The sequence below is a fragment of the Neopelma chrysocephalum genome, unplaced genomic scaffold (genome assembly GCF_003984885.1).
Source record: "Neopelma chrysocephalum unplaced genomic scaffold, ASM398488v2 Primary Assembly neopelma1_117, whole genome shotgun sequence".
Classification (NCBI taxonomy): domain Eukaryota; kingdom Metazoa; phylum Chordata; class Aves; order Passeriformes; family Pipridae; genus Neopelma; species Neopelma chrysocephalum.
The window spans coordinates 576,285-597,653 of record NW_020897779.1 but is presented as its reverse complement, the minus strand read 5'-3'; the positions used below and the strand labels follow the sequence as shown (position 1 = coordinate 597,653).

Here is a 21,369-nt window from a genome sequence, read left to right as displayed (position 1 = left end):
TACATGGTTTTTGAACACCTCCAGAGATGGTGATTCCACCACTTCCCTGGGTAGCCTGTTCCAAAGCCTGACCACCCTTTCCGTGAAGAAATGTTTTCTAATACCCAATCTAAGCCTTCCCTGTCACAACTTCAGGCCATTTCCTCTGGTCCTGTCACTTGTTACCTGGGGAAATAGACCAACCTCCACCTGGCTACAACCTCCTTTCAAGGGAGTCTTAGAGATTGATGAGGTCTCCCCTGAGCCTCCTTTTCTCCAGGCTGAACATCCCCAGCTCCCTCAGCCGCTCCTCGTAGGACTTGTGGGTTGGTGCAATGAGCACCTGCCAAGATTGTTATATTTCAATATTTGTCTTTATTGGAAATATGAAAGATACTTTAAAAAGCCACTACAGTCTGTTGAGAAACAAACAGCCAGTGTCACTGTTACAGCTGCTGGCCGAAATTCAAACATACATATACATACATACATATATGTATACATATATATACATATACAAACTGATGCCTCAGAGCTTTTTGGATTTTTTAACTTTTGTAGATTTTAGAAGTAGTAAATGTAGATTTTAATGTAGCTGTATTACATCCCTTACCCTGTAGCATAATATTTAAACATACCCAACCCTGTTACCCCATTTCATATCAATCCCTCTAAATTCCGTTAGCGTGTTTAGTCTTCTTTTCAAGCTAGAATTGTAGAAAAGCCTGGATCAGAAGGTATCACACAGACACAGCGACCTTCAAGCCCAGAACTTTGGAGGAACTCCAAGGACTGTGCACGCTGCGAAGATGAAGATGAGGAAGAAGGGATCCCACACACCCACAGACCCAATTCCCGGAGGGGCGTGTCGGCGGGCAGAACGGGGCAGTGGATAAATCTGGGATTGGATGGACCTTATTATAAAGTCACAGAACCATTGTCTGGGCGGGTGCGCATCATGTGTATTCCCTGGGCCTCAGGCCTGAGATTAAAGGGCCTACTCTCTTTATCTTATCTCATACACTAAACTGGCCTGGAGTTTTTTTCTCCGCGCTCTCTTAAGGCAACAAAACGCACAGCAGCCTAAAGTCGCACATACTCTCAGTGTTGCGCTTGAGTGCTCGTTCTTTCCTAGGGAGCCCTCGGCCCTGCCCACGGGGAGGAGCGGGGCGGCGGCGGCCGCGGCCTGGAAGGGAAACGCGGCGGATCCGGGTCAGGGATCGCTGCGGGTGCCGGTGCCGGGCGGGGAGGTGAGAACGGGGCGGGGAAGGGGGCGGTGGAGCCCCCGGAGGGAGTCACGGCTCCGCGGGGAGCGGGGGAGGAGAGGAAGGGGGTGCGCGGCGGGTCTGCGAGAGAGGCTGAGGGGAGGCGGGTGCGTGGGTGAGTGGGCAGGGGATGGGTCCTGGGGAGAGGGAAGCAGACCCCGTGTGACGGCGGCCCCGGGAGCGCCTGCCGTGCTCGCCCTCTTCGCCTCCCTCACTTACTGCGGGCTGCTCCCAGCGGGGTCGGCTTGTCTGTGAGCTCCTGTCCGGCCCCGGCGGAGCTGCAGTGAGGAGAGCGGCCACAAAAAGGGGAGTTTGCTGCTTTCGAAGCCCAAACCGCTGCCGCTGCTCCAAGCCCTCGTTTGGGCTGTTACCTGGGCATGGCCGTTCTTGTCCTGACTCTGGAGGTGCCCGTGCAAAGATCCAGCTGATAAGCTCCTGACAGCCTGCCCGCGGCTGCTCACCTGCCCTGCAATGGCTTTCCATTAGCAGGAATGTGCAGTTGGAGCATAATGTTGGGCCATTCTGTCCATGACAGCTGCTCAGTGCTAATGGGCTTGTGTGAGCGCTGGAAAGGTCCTGCTGTGAGAAGAGGAGGGGTTCTGTTTTCCAAGACAAGTGCCTAATCACTCCCCTGACCAGGCTTCACAGAGCGCTCAGCGGTCTGGGCTGCTCTCTGCAGGAGGAGATGGGTCAGGAGTTTGATGTGAGTTAACATGAAAAAACATTGTATCTTCGGCGTTAGCTCCCCTTCCCCCTTTTGCTCTCAACCCTGCAAACTCCTGAGTTGAAAACTGACAGCGCAAAGGCTGCTTTCTTCCCTGAAAATTCCCCTTAAGGTTTTTCCTGTGGGCTTCAGTGTCCATGAAAACTCCATCAGAGTGGTAGAACTGGAGCCCCCAGGCTAGGCAGCACTGCTGGTAGGCTAATCCAGGGGGTCTGAGGCCAGGCAGTTTTGTCAAACCTGCAGGCTTTGGCTGAATAGCTGTGAGGAATATTACTTTTGTTTTCTAAAGCCACAGAACTTACTAAACAATGTTCTAGAGTAGTGTTCCTTGCTCCAGGTGCATACAGACACACCCACATTAACTGTGGGTTAATGAGAGGGTGTCTTCTCTTGTCACATAGACAAACAAATAATATATGCTTGGACATATGCAATGTGCTAAATCGTCCTCATAACTTAGAGCTATTTTTCCCCTTCTTCAGCAAGAGAACATGAGTTCAGCAGTGAGGAAGAGAGGAAAGCCCAACAGAGGAGGAGGAAGAGGGAGAGGAGGAGGAGGGAGAGGAGGCAGTGGAAGAGGAGGAGGCGGTGGAAGAGGAGGAGGCAGCAGTGGCCGTTCAAACAAGCCTCAGCTCGGTGGAAATAGGAAATGTTCAGCCAAAATTTGGGACGATGGAGATGATTTTTGTCTCTTCGAGGAACCAAGGCTGGAATCCAGGTATTTCTTTTAATTTGGGGGGGGGATTGGCATAGAGATGTCTAGGATACTTCAGGATGGTTTGGGATACTTTGGGACATTTCGGATACTTTTTTGGATGGTGGGACACATAGACATTTGGGGGTGGTTTTTGGACATCTTTGAATATAGAGAAGAGTGAAAGGGTGATGAAGTTGTTTCAGTATGAAGCACTTTTTACATGTCTTTTTTTGATTAACACCTTATAAATCTTATAGCTAGGAAACTGTTTTACTTTTTAAAGATGAGAACCTCTGATTTTCTTCTTAGGTCATAATTTCAGAACACTTTTCCTCAGAAAACACTAATAAACACAGGATATTCATTGTCGTGTATACAAAGCAGAAGCTGGGCCATAGAAAATAAGCAGTTTGGAATTAGTTTAGTATCCTGTATGTGTTCTGACCAATCTGTCTTAGAAACATGTCAGAAATATGTTGTATTGTAGTCTGAGAACAGCTTTACCTAGCAAAGTATTTAGTAAATCACTTTGGATTTGACATAGGTTACAATATGTCTGTGTCTGTGCAGATACAGACACATAAATCCTGGTCGTGTAAGAGTCAACCTGGCTGAATAATCCTTAGGTGATGGACTTGCCTTATTTTGGTTTTCCTGTTTTGAATCACAGGGTTGGGCCCTAACACATCCCAATTCAGTCAGAATCATTTGAGCCAGGCAAATAACTCATGGTTGTGTCCTATTTTAATTTTTAGATCAAGTGCCCCTGCCAGAAGAGGAGGGCAAATGAAACAGAGACCTGAAGCAAGAATGCCTCTGCAGACCATACACATGACATCAGAGAATCAGAGAAGAGTGAAAGAACTTCTTCAAGAGCTTCAAGGGCAGGAGCTGGCTCCTGAATCAGAGTTAGTTTAAATGGAAGCACTACTTCCAGCTCTTGTAGATGAACATGCTTTAACAGGCATACTGTTAGAAACAAAGAGTATTTTTTACCTTAGCTTTTAATTTTATCTCAAATCCTACAGTTTTGAGTCTGCTTTGTTTTTCTACAATATTAACTCTGGGGAAGGGGTAGCCAAATCTTCCATTTAAATGAAGGATTTAAAACTGCAGAGGCAGAGTTTTGTGCCTATTTAACAGTATAATTTTGTTTCATTTTAATTTGATAACTCTTTTTATCAGTGTAGCTGGTGAAGATGATGATGAACCTGATTACCTCGATGATGAGCAGTGCTGGTCAACAGAACAGGAACTTTCTGAAGTAATACCAAGGTTGTCTGCTGAGCCATCTGAGCACAGAATTGTAGAAAATGAAGTGTCTTCATTTGCTGTGCACAAACTCTCCAGGTGATGCTTTTTAGTGAGTAATTTGTATCCCAAAGAGTTAAATCACTAGTCTCAATACTGTAAACCCTCAGTCTTGGGCTTCCTCTTGACTCTGGGGAGGTCTATGTGCAGAACTGGTGAGTTTGTATCTCCTGCGAATCTAACCCTCAACTAGGTGAATTTAACATAATGATTTTATGCAAATAATCATTCCAGCCTTTTTCAGTGATGTTTTCAATTCTTTCTCCGAGGCAATGAAACAGATATTAGGAAAGCTCAGAGAGCATTGCTTTTATATGTATGTTTCTCCCAGGTAGGGGGAAACCTTGTGAGTGTTCTTCATCCATTTCGCTCAGACATGAGTATTTATTTTTGCTTTGTTTGAGAGTATTTATGCGTGGCAGCTTTTTCTGAAGGGTTTAATTTATATAGTTCAATGGGGAAATCTAATCCTGTAACTATTATGTGCTACATTCTGAGGTGTGAGATAGTTGCCACATAAACTAATTTGTCATCTTACAAACCACAGACTGGCATTCACAGACACCAAATTGCTGCCTACCACTGTCATTTAAAAGAGCATAAATATTTTGGTGTGTTTTTTCCCCTAATGGTAGTAATAGTATCTCATGCCATACATGCTTCCTTACTTTCAGCCTGATCAAGCAGATGTGTAGTTATTTTGCTTCATGAGAGTTTCTCACTTGTTGCCATGTTGTCTCTGTTTTGGTGCAGGTATGGTTTTGACTGCGAGCGTTGTAGGACGGTGCTGAGATCCTGCAATGGTAATATTGGGGCATCGTTGGAGTATTTGCTATTGCAGTGCTTTACCGAAAGATATGGAGAGAAGATGCAGGTTTCTGCAGCAGCTGCTGAAGCCAGTCAAGAAGAATGTTTGGAACAGAGACAAGAAGAAGCTTTTGCCCTCCGGTCAATCTATGGAGAAAAATTTGTAGAAAGAATTAAAAATCATGTTTGGACTTTTAGTTTGGAATTGGAGTACCTAGCAAACAGACTCAGCAAATCTAAACAAAAGGGTGGTTGTAGTAGGGACACAGCAAAACCGACTTCAAAGGAAATATGTAAATTTTATCTCCAAGGAGGCTGCAGGTTTGGTTCAAAATGCAGATTTGCACATGAATTCCCTCCAAACCATCCACTAAACCCATCCAAGAACTCTGTAGATGATGCTCATCTCAGACATCATGATGGTCCCATATATGAACTTGAAGTAAGATTTCCTGAAGAAAACAAATATCCACTTCAAGCACCTCTTGTGGCATTTTATTCCACTGATGAGAATCTGCCTCTTGCTTGTCGTTTACACATTGCTGAATTCCTCTTTGGAAAGGCCTTGGTAGCTGCAGAGTCTCATGAACCAGTGGTATATACCTTAGTGACTTGCTTAGAAGATGAACATGAAATAAGTGAGTTACTTGGCAATACTCAGCACAAGTACAGTGTTCCTCTTGTGTCCCTGCTGGCAACACCTCCTGTAAAACTACAGACAGAGAGTACACCTGGTTCAGATCAACTGTCTGAAGGTACACCAAATCTCCTTCTGTGGTTTCTGGGCTAAGAACAGTCAGAAAGATTTAAAAGGAAAAAAAAAAAGAGAGAGACAGGGCAGAGCCCCCAATTTATCCATCTGTTCCAAATCTACTTCTGAAGATTAAAGTCATTTGGTGAGCCAGATCCATGATCTTTCTGTGCCTCAGGAAGTCCCTTCCATAATCAAGCTGCAGCAAAGGGGTTTTGTGCTGTCCAGAACTGAGTTAAAGGAGCACAGAGCTAATGAGTTTGGTTTGGCAGAGTGCGTGATGTCCATTCCCACACAATCCATGAAATGGCATGGAGAGATACGGTGTGAGCTCACCAAAATGGGCCAGAGACTTGAAAGGGAAGGGGGAAGGTTGTTTGCAAAACTTTGGTGCATTTGCTACTCATCAATTCAGAAACTTTTTTTTTTAAATTACTTAAAATTGCCTCCTCAAAATTAACTTTATAAAGGTGGATTTAAGGCTAAGTGAATGTTGAAAGTGGTTCTAGAATGTCGCACAAGGCATCGACCCTTTTTATGTATGCAAGAGCAACTATGTTGATTTCACAGGGGGAGAGCTGAGGCTGTCACTTGTGGCAGGGTGACTTTCAAGCTCTCAATTCCAAAACTGTTTTATCTAAGCCAAGCTTTCTTCAACAGAGTTTTCTAGAACAACTGCATCACATTTTAGAACACTTAAGTAGTGAAAGCTTATGTTTTTGTTACAGTAAAACAAATTATTCCGTTTCTTTAACAGCTCTGCAGAACGACAGCTGTGTTCCAGAAACTGAAATCAGGGATTCCAAATAATTTTGTTAGTTACAAAATCTTCCTTATGCTATAAAATAACTTGTTTAAATAAATGTAGCCTTAAAATTTTAAGGGCTGGCTGACAGTCTGAGCAAATTCCACTTCGGTTCATAGGCACTGGGCACCAAAGTGCCTAGTTCAGTTTCAGCTTTGGTTTAGAAGTACTTGGCAGTGATTTTTACGCTGGTGCTGCCATCAAAGTCTTGTGCTCCATAGGAGTGGTTGTGGGGTGAATTGAAGAGGTGAGCTGAGACACATGAAAAACGTTCAGGAAGGCAAACCATTGTGGTTCACTGTGTGGCCATCCAGACCATGGTGTTGACAGCACAGCTGATGCAGAGGTAGTGACAAGTGGGATGGGGCTGGAGAAGTTGTGGTTTGATGAGGTGAGGGGAGGTTTGCTGGTAGCGTTGAACTAAGTGCTTGTCAAAAACAGTCCTGCAGGCCCTCAGGTCCAGTCTACCAAGGTTCTTTGTTGAGAATGCTGATGGAACATGTGTCTCTTCTCTGCATTGCTGATGAGGTCCTGTTTCTTAGTAATAAGAATACTTAACTGTACACTCTCTGTCTCAAGCCTCAACAATGCCAGAGCCTCAAGAAGAAGAGACAGTGGCGGAGGAGGAGGAGGAGGAGGAAGAAGAGCCTGAACAAGTTGTTGTGGAGAATGAGAGTTATGTGAACCTCAAGAAAAAGCTTTCCAAAAAGTATGATGTGCAGACGAAGTCTCTGTATAATGAAAATGTTAAACTCTGCGCACAGTTTCGGCAGAGAAAGGTATAACGTGCAGAACATAAGGTCTTTTTTTTCTTGCTTACTTTAGAGAAATGAATATTTAAGGCATAAGCTGCTATTTCAAATGCTTCTATTCCACTCCAGTGGTGTTCTTACTGCTGTGCTGTCTGTTTCTGTGCATCAGTCTTCTAGGCACTTCCAGTCCATGCTGTATGAAAGACAGAAGCTCCCTGCATGGCAAGAGAGAGAAAACATTCTGGATTTGCTGAAGAACCACCAAGTTCTTGTTGTGAGTGGCATGACAGGGTAAGAGTGTGATGGCACATACAGATTTTATGTATCAAAACACAAACAGAAGAATGTGAAATACATATCTATGTCCTGGAAAGGTTAGAGTGGTGGTCCATCTGTGATCAGCGACAGCAGTCCTAGGTGAACTTCATGTGAAGGATCACACTAGTGAAGCAAAGCAAATATCAAGTGGAACGCAGTCGCCTTAATTTACATGGATAAAGGTGTTGGATTTGTGAGGTTTTTAATTCCTGATTTTGTCGTGCAGATGTGGTAAAACCACTCAGATTCCTCAGTTTATTTTGGATGCTTCGTTGCAAGGATCTCCAAGCAGAGTTGCAAACATCATCTGCACTCAGCCTCGCAGGATCTCTGCTATTTCTGTGGCTGAACGTGTAGCCAAAGAAAGAACAGAAAGGATTGGACTCACTGTTGGATATCAGATCCGTCTAGAAAGTGTAAAGGTATGTATGCATTGCTTGTTGCTTTTCATTTAGTTCTATTAAAATGTACTCTAGTGTCCAGAATCTCTGCCCTATACCTGCCACGTACTGAGATAAGCAAGTTTGTATCATCTACATTTTACACTATATTATGAACCACATTCTATATTTATTTCATCTCAAGTTGCACAGTTCACTTTGCAGAATGAGAGTGCAGTCCTATGTCTTCTGGTTTTACTTTCTGTTGAGAGAGGTGATGGGGTTTGACAGTATGAGTAATACTGCTGTCCTTAGGAAGGCTACTGGCTTCTGCCTGTTGTCGTTTCCATTTGTCTCCCGAGGGTACAGCTACAGTCAGCCAGAAGGGGTGCTTGAATTCAAACTTTTGTCTTGGAAGAAGTTTTGTCTGCATTGCAGCTGATTCTTTTTCCAAGAAGTATGCTAAAAAAGAGATTCACTGGATATTTCTAGGACCAGAGATCTGATTGTTTATCAGAAAACAAAATCCACAGGAAAAACGGTTCAGATTTTTTGGTAGTTAGCAATGCCCCTTGGTAAGAAGCAGGTGTTCTCAGTTTCAGTCAAGAACCTAAAATCCATCAGCCCATTTCCAGCAGGGATTGCTTGTTCCCTTTCTGTCAAACCTGGCACTCAGCTGAAACCAAATGCTTTACAGCAACACACATTCTTTTTGCACTATGTTGATTTGCCTGGAGTCAACTGAATGCTTTGTCTTACCCTTCAAGTCCTCAGCTACCAGACTCTTGTACTGCACTACTGGTGTGCTGTTGAGAAGGCTGGAAGGAGATCTGACTTTGCAGGGAGTCACACATGTTATTGTTGATGAAGTTCACGAAAGAACAGAAGAAAGGTAAATAATCTCTTATCCTGTAAGCAAAACAAAGAAAGGAAGGATAAAGGTGACTAAGGTGCAAGTAGCTGATCCTGTGGCAGTAATGTGGGATGGTGGAAGGAGTCTGGTTTTAGGTTCCTGTGCTTGGGCAGTAGGAAATTATGTTGCACAGCTTGCAAGAAAGCATATCTCTCTCAAATTGCTATGCCTTCAATGTGCTGCTACATTGCAATGGTGTTGAAAAGACATTTTGGATGGGCCTGGAGGGTTAAGTGACTTTTTAACCAGAGCTGTCTGTTTCTTATACTTCCCTTGTTTTGGCTTTTGTCAAATACCATAATTCTTCACATGCCCTGCGGGGAATTTTTTGTCCTGATGTAGGCTTCAGCAGAGCACCTGCAAGCAACAAGTGCTCACATTTTCTTCCAGTCTATGGGTTTTACTGGTTCTAGATAGTCTCTTCCTATCCTGCTCTAGGCTCCTGCAGTTTTACCCTGCTTACCTGCTGGTGGCAGGCAAAAGATAACGTCTGTCAGTATCTCTGTAAATTAAGTGGCAAGGATCCTTTTCTTTGACATTTTCCTTGAGAAACATTGCAGTGCAGTGGGTTTCCAGGAGGCTTTGTCTGTGACTTGTTACTCTACAGCTCAGATGATATTGTAGCCTCATAAAAAACCTTGTGTCTCTCAAGAATTCTTTCCTTGTCATCTAAAATCACTATAAGCCAGTCTTCCAGGAATGCCACAAAAGCTATAAATGTATAGGGAAGAATACAGTGAGTAGGGAAGAGTGGGTAAGTTTGAATAACTCTTCCAGTGAAGAAGAGGAGCAAAAAGGACTCATCTGTTCTTATCTAATGTTCCTGCACTGTCGTTAATGTAAGTAATTTATAAGGCTTTTTGTTGCTTAAATGAATTTGCTAAGTAATCCTGACACTCTAGGAAGGGACAACCAAAAAGAGTCAGATTGAGATTGCCTTCCCTTCTGAGAAGCTTATGCTTCTGTGATGGTATTGCTGTGCTATTGAAAACACCAGGAAGGTGGACAAAATGGGGAGAAAAATAGAGACTCTGAAAGTTAGCACTGAAGAAATTTATATGTATTTTTGCTTGTTTTCTGCAGTGACTTCTTGCTGCTGGTTTTGAAGGATATAATGGTTCAGAGGCCAGACCTGCGCATTATACTCATGAGTGCCACCCTGAATGCAGAGCTTTTTTCTCAGTACTTTCACTCCTGTCCAATTATTAACATACCAGGTGAAAACCATTCATTTTTATTATCTTATCACATTCATTGTTTTAGAAATTTGTTTTCAGTGTTTCTCAGCTCAAATGCAAGGGGCTAGTTTGCAAAGTGGCAAGATGAGGATGTACACAAGAAATATGATTCCAAGGGCTTAGGAGGAAAGACTGATGATATTTAGGAGAGAAAGGATTTGGAAATGGAGATATTTTTGTGTTGTCTGTATACCAGCGGAATTTCCCTCCCCAAAAGACAAGAACCATGGTTCCCTGGGCTAGTTTCACCACAGCTGAAGACTCTTCTGTATCCTTGTGAAAATAGGATCAGTGAGAGGATCCAGCTGGATGTATACACATTTAGCCAAATATGCCTTTTAAATTGCTAAGTTACTACGTGGACCAAGACAGGAACCTGTAGCCTCATGGATGTATTCCCATAAGTGTATCAGCCCTTCTGTCTGTGTAAGTGCATTATGCATGTTGCCATAGAAACCTGGAGTGGTTTGGGATGGAAGGGACTTGGAAGGTTTCACCCTCCTGCCATGGGCAGGGACACCCTTTCACTAGACCAGGTTGCTTCAAACCCCATCCAACCTGGCCTTGAACAATTCCAGGGATGGGACACTCAGGGCTACTCTGGGCAAACTCTTGTGTCTCACCAACCTCACAAGAAAGAGTTTCATCCTAATATCCAATCTAAAGCTTCTTTCTTACAGTTTAAAGCCATTACGTCTTGTTCTATCACTACATGCCCTTGTCAAAAGTCCCTCTCCAGTTCTCTTGTGGGCCCCCTTTAGGTACTGAAAGGCCACCCTGGAGACTTCTTTTCGCCAGGATGAACAATCCCTATTCTCTCAGCCTTTCCTCACAGAAGAGGTGTTGCATCCCTCTAGTCCCCTTCATGGCCTCCTCTGGACCTATTCCAACAGGTCAATGTTGTTCCTGTGATGGGGAACCCCAGAGCTGAGTGCAGCACTCCAGGTGGGGTCTCACAAGGGCAGAGCAGAGGGACAGAATCACCTCCCTCATCCTGCTGGCCACGCTGCTTTTGATGTCCATAAGAACTCCAAACCATGCTTGGAAGACACCCACTGTTTGTCCTGATCAGAAATTGTGTTGAAGGGTGCAGTGTAGGTGAGAGCTGTGAAGCCAGTGTATGTCATAATAACCTGTATAAAATGATATAATAATCTTTGGTCTTTTTCCTCTTTTCTGTATATTGTGTGGTGTGTAGATAGATTTATTCTCATGTTTCCTTTCAGGTCGAACGTTTCCTGTGGATCAGTTTTTTCTGGAAGATGTGATTGCAATGACAAGGTATGAAATTCGTACATTCTCAGGTGTATTTGGCCTTTGAGGTTGCACTATTGACCTTGAGACTGAGTAGTTCTGTGCATATATTTAAAAAGCAAATCCTCTCAAGTCTCCCCCATCACCTGCAGTCTTAGAGTTCTACTAAAGCACTGACTTTAAGCCATACCTTTTGTACTGCAGTGGGGTCTAGGATCTCATGCAAAAACAAGCCTTTCTGCGTTAGATACCGCATTAGTACTCAAGAAAACGTGAGCTTTGCTAAGAATACTTTGTTGGTGCTTGTGCTCTACTTGTTTCAGTGGTGATTAGATATTGACAAGCAAAAGAAATTTGAATGTAGATTTAAGCACTGAAGGTGAAAAATGTAGGATACCAAACAATTACCTTTTGTAAGCCCTACCTTGCAACTCAGGTTGCAGATGCCTTTTACCATTTATAGTTTCTGGAGAGTCACAGCAGTTCAGATATTCCAGATAAATTGATCAGCTGTTCTGTTGCTCTGAGCAACACTAAGCCCACCTAGCTGTCACGATCAAGTTTGTAGCCCTGGTCTTTCACATCACAGCTTTTAATAGACTAACATTGCCATATAAAAGGACACCTTGACCTTCATATTATCTATGGTTTTGCAACCTGCTTATACAAAGTTCCTCTCAGACTTATAAATAAATATTTTTGATACCCTATCTCTGTAGTTAATTATTAGAATGAGACTGTTAGGCTTCTTTCCACACCACCAAATGTTCTCCTGCTGTCCAGGTATGTTTTAGAGGACTGTAGTCCCTACAGGCGGAAGGCAAAGCAAGAAAGCAAACAGAATGGGAGACACAAAAGGACGGCATTTGAAGAAGTAGAGGAGGACCTGAGACGTGCTGGCCTTCTGGAAGGCACAGACACCATTGTCAGAGATTCAGACCCAGACCAAAAATTAACTCTGAAGCAGCTCCTTACACGATATAAAGGTGAGCTGCTTCTTATATTTAATGAATTGGCACAATAACGTTTGCTAGACAACGTGGTATGCTAGCATATAACACTGTAAGTTGAATGCTTATATATAATTCAGAGTTTTGTACTTGTGAAGTTCTAGATGAGAAACTTCCTGCCACTTTAAAAAAATAAAAGAGAACTCATTGTTCTCTTAAACTAGAGCAAGCATCTTGACTAAAACCAGTTCTTAGCATCTGAAAATGGACAATTTTCAGATGCTGTCTCTTTCCATCCCTTTTCAGATTCCTTGTTAATTCCACTTTCTCCTCTGTATCTGTTCTTGCTGAAGCAGTTTTACTTAGAGCACGGCATGTATCTGCCCACTTCAAGGAGGTCACTTCATCATGGCAAGCCTTCTTTGAGAAATTCAGTCACCCTGTGAATGACTTAATCAGACAGGCAGATATTTCCATGAACTGTGTACTCTGCCATCATCAAAATCCTCCTCATGCTTAGTCCTGAAGAGTTCATCCCTGCACACCCTTATGGTGAGCTCCACAGTGGTACTGAGGGAGAACCATTACTTAAAAGCTTCAGCTTCCTGCCAGGCAGTTACCATCTCAGAAGAGTAAGGGCATTTGGGTGTTGTTTTGAGTGGGTGTAAGAAACATTGGAAGGGAGAAGAGAGAGCTGGAGAAGGTAGTCCTGGAGGTATCTTGTCTGTAAGCAGACATATGAAGTGCTTTGGCTCCTCTTACCCCTGGTACGTGTGTATGTCATTCTGGTGGTAGATGAATCCTGGTCTAGGCTGTGCCCAGGACAGATCTGAGCCCCAGTAAGCATGAGGAAAGAAATAAGGGCTGAAACAGAGGAAAGCATGGAAAGGAAAACGTGACACAATGAGTCACTGTGGAGCTACCTCTGTCTGGTCTAAGCCAGGTGCTGTTTAAACTGAGTTGTGCCTGGTTGTGCAGCCACACTGGTTCAATGCATCTTGTTTTTTACAAGAGATAGATTTACTGGGTGTTTTATTTCTTTTTCCCCAGGGGTTAACAAGGCAGTGTTGAAAACAATGTCTCTCATGGACTTGGACAAAGTTAATCTGGAGTTAATTGAAGCCTTGCTGGAATGGATAGTTGCCGGCAGACATTCATACCCACCAGGTAATTTCATTGTCCCTGGGAGATAAACAAAAGGAGATTCTTGGAAACTGTGCACTTACAGACAGCCCAAAGCTAATGATTTGCACACAGAGTTTCTGTAGCTACTGATTATTTTTGAAAAAAAAATAAATTTCTAGTTGAGTAACAAAGGTCCTGCTATACATGGGATGGGGAAAGTGAGAGAATTGTCTACTTTGGAAAGTCTTTTGTGAGGGACTGTTACGGCCTGTGTGCTTTTTTTGGTACAATAATTGCAAAACAGAGCTGGAGTTTTTACTTGGGCCTTCTGCACATTAATAAAATATCATGCTGTCCTTTCTGTTTAGTGATTTTTTTTTTTTAATCTACATATACAGGTGCTGTTTTGATATTTTTGCCTGGTCTAGCAGAAATCAAGATGCTTTATGAGCAGCTTCAGACAAATGCTCTTTTTAATAACAGGCACAGCAAGAGGTAAGGCAGAAAAGCTCCAAAACTATCAGTTTTTACCCGTAAATAAAGAGTCATTTCCTGCACAAAGCCTGCCTTTATCCAGGGATAAATAAAGGTTATTAAATGTGTGTCAGTTGAGTCCAGTCAGGGTAATTCCTTTTCTACTATCTTATTGGCTTGCTTCTTTTGTTTTTCGTCCTCAGCTCAGGAAGGTTAGTTGTTGAAATACTTGGAGACTCTAGTGATGAGTGTCTTCCATTTTGTGCTCTGCCTGATCCAGTGGGCTGTTGAAACTTCATCTCAGCCCTTGTTCTGTTTCAGAATGTTTACTGGGATACATTCAGTTGTGGTTTTATTTGGCCTCAGATTGTTACATGGAGAAGTAATTATATATCCTTGACTAAATGGTTTCTACACAGGTGTCCATGGCCAGGTTAGCTGGACTGACTTCTTCCAGTCTGGCATTAAAAATGGCAGATTTTAGACTCTTCAAAAGAGACAGAATATTTGCTCAACTCTACAGAAGTGACAGGTCTCAGAATAAACTCCACATTCTCTTAGAAAATGTGTCACCAATAGCGTGGCCAGCAGGACCAGGGCAGTGATCAGCACTAGTGAGGCCTCACCTCAAATCCTGGCTTCAGTTTTGGGCCCCTCACTACAAGAACAACATTGAGGTCCTGGAGCATGTCCAGAGAACAGCAACAGAACTGGTGAAGGGTTTGGAGCATAACTCTGATGAGGAGCAGCTGAGGGGGTGTTTAGCCTGGAGAAAAGGAGGCTCAGGGGAGACCTTAATCACTCTCTACAACTACCTGAAGGGAGGTTGTAGCCAGGTGGGGGTTGGCTTCTTCTCTCAGGTAACAAGTGACAGGACCAGAGGAAATGGCTTCAAGTTGTGCCGGGGAAGGTTTAGATTGGAACATTTGTTCATGGAAAGGATGGTCAGGCCTTGGAACAAACAGCCCAGGGATTCACCATCCCTAGATATATTTAAAAGCTATGTAGATGTGGCACTGAGGGACATGGTTTAGTGGTGGACTTGGCAGTGTTGCATTAATGATTGGATGATTTTAAGCGTCTTTTCCAACCTCAGTGATTCTATGATTCTGTGTTTTAAAGGTGCTATGGCAGAGAGGTTTGTGAATTTATATTGCTTTGAATGGCTGTGGGCAGTGTCTAGTGAGGCAATAGTGTGTGCAGGCAAATTGTTCCCAAGAGGGAAAAGGCTGGAGACAAAGGCACTGACCATGTTGTCATATTGTCCTTCCAGGTGTGTTGTTTATCCGCTTCACTCTTCACTGTCTAGTGAAGAACAGCAATCTGTGTTCCTCAGGCCTCCTGCGGGGGTCACCAAAATCATCATCTCTACAAACATTGCAGAAACATCTGTCACCATTGATGACGTGGTCTATGTGATTGATTCTGGAAAAATGAAAGAGAAAAGGTACTGGAATCCATTCCTCAGTGTTTTGTGAGCTGGGAAACTGTTACATGCCTTGAGCTGTATACTTTAGTTTTCCAAAGAGCTGGGAAAAACTTAAAGGAAACTTGGTCTGCAGAAAGCTGCTACAAAGTGGAGAAAACCAGTCTAAACTCAGATCCAAGTGCAGGGGTGGAAATTTTATCCGTAGAGAAGTTGGCAGCATCTGCCTGCTTAACCTCCAGCCTGTTCACTCTGCACTCATGAATACTCACTTTTTACAAGGGCAGGTTGTGATAGGACAAGGGGTAATGACTTCAAATTGAAAGAGGGCAGGTTTAGATTGGATATTAGGAAGAAATTCTTTACTGTAGTGAGGCGCAGGAACAAGTTTCCCAGAGAAGTTGTGGCTGCCCCATTTCTGGAAGTGTTCAAGGCCAGGTTGGACAGGGCTCTGAGCAACCTGATCTGGTGGAAAGTGTCTCTGCACAGGGCAGGTGGGGTTGGAATTGGATAATCTTTAAGGTCCCTTCAAACCCAAACCATTCTATGGTTCTATGAATATAAATCTGTTTCTTGCTGTCCTGCAGATATGACCCAGGCAAAGGAATGGAAAGTCTGGAAGATACATTTGTGTCCAAGGCCAATGCCCTGCAGAGGAAAGGGCGAGCAGGCCGTGTAGCCTCAGGCGTCTGCTTTCATCTTTTCAGTAGCCACCACTACAACCATCAGCTTGTAAAACAACAGCTACCAGAAATACAAAGAGTGCCCTTGGAGCAGCTCTGTCTAAGGTGAGCTGTTGTCCCTGTATTTCTTGAAAAAGCCAGTGTGAAAAATGTCCTTACTTTACTGCAGGGAGCACTTGGAATGACATTATCGAGGTGTTTTGACTCCTCAGTGTTTTCTCACATCACAAAACCCAGAAACGTGCTCTGTAGATCTGAGTCCCTGTTGAGTGGTTGCTTTGATCCTACTGTCACACTGCCTCTGCATCCAGAGCCCCGCTCTAATTGCACCCTCCACCAATTGTCCCCATTCTCCAAGTCCCCTATCTCTCACCTTATCCTAGGAAAAAATAACATCTCTTCGATCTCTCATCACAGAGAAGACAGTTGCATTCCTGTACCCCAGACCTACCACAGATGTTTCTGCCTTTCTGCTGTGAACTCTTGCAGTGTTTCTGTGCAGCACAGTGCAGTAAAGCTACAACCTGCATCAAGCACCATCATCATGCAGATATTAAATGAAGAGGCCTCCCTATCCCCTTAGTACTAAAAGGAAACAAAACAGCACAAATTATATTTTAACAGTAAAATTTTATTTTAAACCTTAGTATGCTACATAGAAATCTCTTCTTATGTACTCATATTCCACATCGCTCCCTGACTTCAAATATGTGTTACAGGCCCTCTTCTAGGGAGCATGTGCTTCAAAGCACGTTTTTTGGGTTTTTTTTTTTGTTTTGTTTTTACAAAAGCTTGCTTTTTTATCCTGTATATGGAACTAAGCTGCTTTTTTTGTTTTTTCTTTTCAATTCCCCCCCTCCTTAAGAATTAAGATCCTGGAGATGTTTTCTGCACAGAGTCTTCACTCTGTCTTATCACGACTAATCGAGCCCCCTAGAACCGAGTCTCTGCAAGCATCAAAGGTGCGACTGCAAGACTTGGGAGCGTTAACTCCAGATGAAAAGCTCACCCCTCTGGGATATCACTTAGCTTCGCTGCCTGTTGATGTCAGGATTGGGAAGCTGATGCTGTTTGGCACCATCTTCCGCTGCCTGGATCCCGCACTAACGATCGCTGCCAGCCTGGCCTTTAAGTCCCCTTTTGTAAGTATTCTTAACCAAAGTGCTGTGGTTTTGTGCAGCAGCAAAATGCAGTTGTAACTTGCAGCATACTACACTGCAGTGAGTATTTTAGTTCTTCTTTTTAGCCTGCATTGTCTGTGTGCTAATATAGTGCTTGTTAAAACGGTCCAGAAGAAGTTCAAAACCATGCGGTAGCACCAAGAATGGTATTTATGCTGTGAGTGTACAGTAGAAACAGAGTGAATATTAGTTTTCATTTTTAACTTAGAAGTGCAGACATTTTGTCAAAATTTGGTGTAAACATTGAAAATTAGTGGTAATATAAGTTAGGAAACAGTGATGATAATGATGGAGCTGACATGTCTGAGCTGTGAATGCAGAGTTCAGTTTGGATCTCAGTTCCTGTGCTCACTGTCACTTTGGCTTTTTGAATGCCTCATATTTCCTGTTTTCCATGGAGGAAAATTTGCATTCTGACCCTTGAGCTGCTGTGAAAATACCAAAGATAATGTGCCATGTAGCTCTAGAGTGGTGTGTCTAAGTGATGAGGGGAAGAACACACACAGTTTGTTACTGCCTGTCTAGGTGTCACCATGGGATAAAAGGGAAGAAGCAAACAAAAAGAAGTTGGAGTTTGCAGTAGGAAACAGCGACTACCTGGCTCTTCTCCAGGCCTATAAGGTGAGATAAAATTCTGTAGCCTCTCTTGGGGGTTTGATATGTTTGAAATTCGAGTGGAAATATTTTATTAACGGTTTCCTCTCATCCTCTCAATTAGGGATGGCGTTTAAGTATCAAAGAGGGCTCTCAAGCAAGCTACAACTACTGCAGGGAGAACTTTTTGTCAGGAAGAGTTCTTCAGGTAAGGCCTTTCACAGGGACTGGCTGAGACTGGCAGAGTTCTAGTGACAGAAGTGATAGGGCAGACTCTCCCTGCTCGGTGTGGCAGCCACCACACATCAGCCCTTTGTCTGTTTGTAGGAAATTGCCAGTCTGAAGCGGCAGTTTGCAGAGCTGCTTTCTGACATTGGGTTTGTGAAGGAGGGATTAAGAGCCAGGGACATTGAGAAGAAGTGGTCCCAAGGAGGTGATGGTGTGTTGGATGCCACAGGAGAAGAGGTAATTCACAGCATTTCAGTGCAGTTTTTCATGTGGACAGTCTTCAGAAAGTGCTACCTCTGGGGCCAGAGATGTCCTGGGGGTACATGATGATCAGGGTGATATGGGTTTGGTAGCTGTAGAATATCACTGTGCATTGGGACAACCTGTGCTTGCTTTCTCTTGGCTGCAAGCTGCTTTGTAGCCAGATGGCAGAGAGCAGTTCGGTTCAGCACTAACTGCATCAGGTTAGTGGTGGCCAGTTTGCTCCATTGATAGTGGGGGGAACACAGCCCAGGTAAAAGTCAACCAGGTTTCAGGAATTCAGTCATTCCTGGAGCAGGGTTTTATCTTTATACATTGAACTGAAGAATACCTACTGCCTGCATTGATTTCACAGGCAAATTCAAATGCAGAGAACTTCAAGCTGATCTCAGCTATGTTGTGTGCTGCTCTGTATCCCAACGTTGTCCAGGTAAGAGAATGCTTTTTCATTTTTCCTTCTGCTCTCATATCCACATGGCCTGCTTTCAATCTAGACTCATTGTGGTAGTTTTGAGCCTGGCTTAGGTTGCCAAAGCTTGCTGCTTGTAGTGTTAGAGACAGGCAGCAGAGCCCCAGTTTGTATTGTTTGAGACCTGCTGTTCCCACAGGCTGATTGTAGTGTCTCACAGAAGCCAGCAGCAAATGTTAAGAAGATATGTTAAATTACAGCTTTTTAGAAGGCTGAGGTCACAAACAAACAGTCAGGGTTAGACAGCACCTGGAGTGTAGTGACTTGGCATGTTACTACTACAGAATTTCTATTTTTGAAAAATGTAAAACATAAGCTTAAAAGGCTTTCTGCTGCAGCAGATTTTTATAACTTTTTTTCTTACCATACAGGTGAAAAAGCCAGAGGGTAAATACCAGAAGACCAGTACAGGAGCAGTCAAAATGCAACCAAAAGCAGAAGAGCTGAAGTTTGTTACCAAAAATGATGGTTATGTTCACATTCATCCTTCATCTGTGAATTATCAGGTCAGGATTCTTTTTTTCTGCAAAGCATACTCTTTTTCTTAATAAAAGGAATCATCTTTGCTTGAGTATTTAAGATTGCATTGAGGATCCCTATTGATGTTTAAAATAAAAGATCTTAATGATTGAACAGTCCTGTGTTAGGATTGCAAATAATGTTGTGCTCCTGAGTTAAGAGTGTCTTCTTGGGCACAAAGTTAAACTCCAGCCTCTGGAGTGGAACTAGGGATGCAGCAGACCCCCGTTCAGCTTTTCTAAAGCTGCATCTGCAGAGCTGAATGCAAAAAAGTTTCAGCTGCAATGCTGCCCTGGCTTCTCCTCAGTAGTGATTATCTATTGTTAAATAATTCAGGGACATACTCTGGTTTCTTTCTTTGAGTCCTCAAGTTCTGAAGTTAATTTAATTTCCAGCTTAATAGCTAATACTTAGATAAAAGCTCTCTTTGCCGTGACGTGGTAATATTTGTCTCTTGGAGTCTGTCTCCATGTTTGATGATTCATTGCTTTTCCAGGATATAAGTTACTTGCCTTAAAAAAAGTGGGGTTTCAGTCATTATTGGGTTATAAAGGCTTTGAACTGTTTGTCACTTTTGCTGTGAAAGAGCATAACAGATGCACACATGAGAATTTCCTTAGAATGAAGTGGAGAACTTGGGGCTTTGAGGCAACACTGGTGAATTAGCTGATTTCTCATGTGCTCGCTGCAAGGAGCATGGGGTAACTGCTGAAGTTATTGGCAGCTCTTACGGGACAGAGAGTCATGCAGGTGCATTTTAGGCACATTTGTTGCTCTTTGCAGCTGTAGGAGAGGCAGGACCTGAGCAGGCAGGAAGAGATGCATCCCTTTAATGAGGCTGTGGGGTGTGTGTGTTCCAGACCAGGCACTTTGAGAGCCCCTACCTGGTGTACCACGAGAAGATCAAGACGAGCCGCGTGTTCATCCGGGACTGCAGCATGGTGTCCGTGTACCCGCTGGTGCTGCTCGGGGGCGGGCAGGTGCACATGCAGCTGCAGAAGGGGGAGTTTGTCATTTCCCTCGATGACGGGTGGATACGGTTTGTGGCTGCCTCTCACCAGGTAAGGAAAAGAGAGGATAATCCTGGGAGTGCTGCAGAGCTGTGCTGGTGTTTGGAATGTCCTGAGTCTTACAGTTCCCTCTGTGTTTTACTGTGTCAGGTGGCTGAGCTGGTGAAAGAGCTGCGCTGTGAACTAGACCAGCTGCTGCAGGATAAAATCAAGAATCCCAGCATGGATTTGTGCATGTGCCCCCGTGGATCTCGGATCATCGGGATGATTGTAAAGCTTGTGACCACACAGTGACATCAGAACAGCTTTCTCTAAAGACTGTTACAGGCCAAGTAACATCCGTGTCCTGATATATTTATTGGTCCAAAACATGGCAATCATCTCTGGAAAAACAGGATGGCAACTGTACTGTTGACAGTTTTTTCAGTTCCTTTTTTTTTCCCCTTTGCTCGCTTGTTGGAAGTAAGGTGGCTTACAGTACACTCTGGGAAATGGGAAAACAGCAAATCTCCCAGGAGTAGAAACCTCCAAGTAAGAAAATGTTTTCTCCTGGGACTATACCCTGGCAGTAGTGTTTTCTGGTCACAAAAATACCTGCTATCCAGCTGTTTCTTTTAATGGCAGGAGGCAGCATGTGACATAATAAGCTACTCCCAAATTGGTTTAAACTCACTCCTACATTTTAACCATGACTTTACTGTCAGTTTGGGCTGACCAGGGTTCATTTGCTTATGGTTCAACCCAAAGCCATCATACAAATGAGCACCTTTTGATTTGTGTCAAGAGGTTCTGAAATTTAGACGGTGTCCTCTGATGAGAGACTGCAGTGGATCAGTTGGAGTGCAGTGCTGGATCAGTGCAGGCTGTTCTGGTGACAAGGTAAAACTGCAGGAGAGTGTGGACATTTTCCCTGAAAGGCTGTTCCAGCCCCTCCTCCACTGGGAAGAACTAAAACAGCTGAGAAGGGACTGCTGTACTGCATTAAAAATGAATTCTTGGATGGATGACACTGCTAATTTGTTAACCTGCTCTGGTATGTGGTGGTCCTTCTGCCACCCTACACAGCTGGAATAAAGTCCCACTTTTGGAAACTTTTATCCAAACTCACACTCTGGGGAATGGAATGCTAGTGTGGCAAAATGCTGCAGTAATAATGCACTATTATTTCTTCCCCTTAGCATTGCTGCAGCCAAGCTGCTCAGTGTATAGCGACTGCAAATAATAGCAAGTGCCTTAAGTGCCAGGACTTGGCTGT

General features: G+C 43.6%; 1 protein-coding gene across 2 annotated transcripts; it reads left to right on the top strand.

Annotated features, from left to right (window-relative positions):
• Nucleotides 1-1,143: 1,143 nt before the first annotated feature.
• Nucleotides 1,144-21,118, top strand: DHX57 (DExH-box helicase 57). 2 transcript variants are annotated; one of them, XM_027696977.1, is made up of 24 exons: nucleotides 1,144-1,229; nucleotides 2,451-2,686; nucleotides 3,421-3,573; nucleotides 3,851-4,015; nucleotides 4,730-5,538; nucleotides 6,919-7,118; nucleotides 7,261-7,382; nucleotides 7,636-7,831; nucleotides 8,557-8,681; nucleotides 9,786-9,919; nucleotides 11,167-11,221; nucleotides 11,978-12,180; nucleotides 13,195-13,311; nucleotides 13,668-13,764; nucleotides 15,017-15,190; nucleotides 15,757-15,957; nucleotides 16,718-16,994; nucleotides 17,559-17,654; nucleotides 17,752-17,835; nucleotides 17,955-18,092; nucleotides 18,472-18,546; nucleotides 18,957-19,091; nucleotides 19,965-20,165; nucleotides 20,265-21,118. In XM_027696977.1, exons 2-24 carry the CDS (start codon nucleotides 2,460-2,462, stop codon nucleotides 20,406-20,408), a joined length of 4,128 nt encoding a protein of 1,375 aa, XP_027552778.1. In that variant the 5' UTR covers nucleotides 1,144-1,229; nucleotides 2,451-2,459; the 3' UTR covers nucleotides 20,409-21,118. The 2 variants fall into 2 exon arrangements, with proteins under 2 accessions (XP_027552778.1, XP_027552779.1); XM_027696978.1 differs by lacking the exon at nucleotides 1,144-1,229 and adding an exon at nucleotides 1,297-1,312.
• Nucleotides 21,119-21,369: the final 251 nt, after the last annotated feature.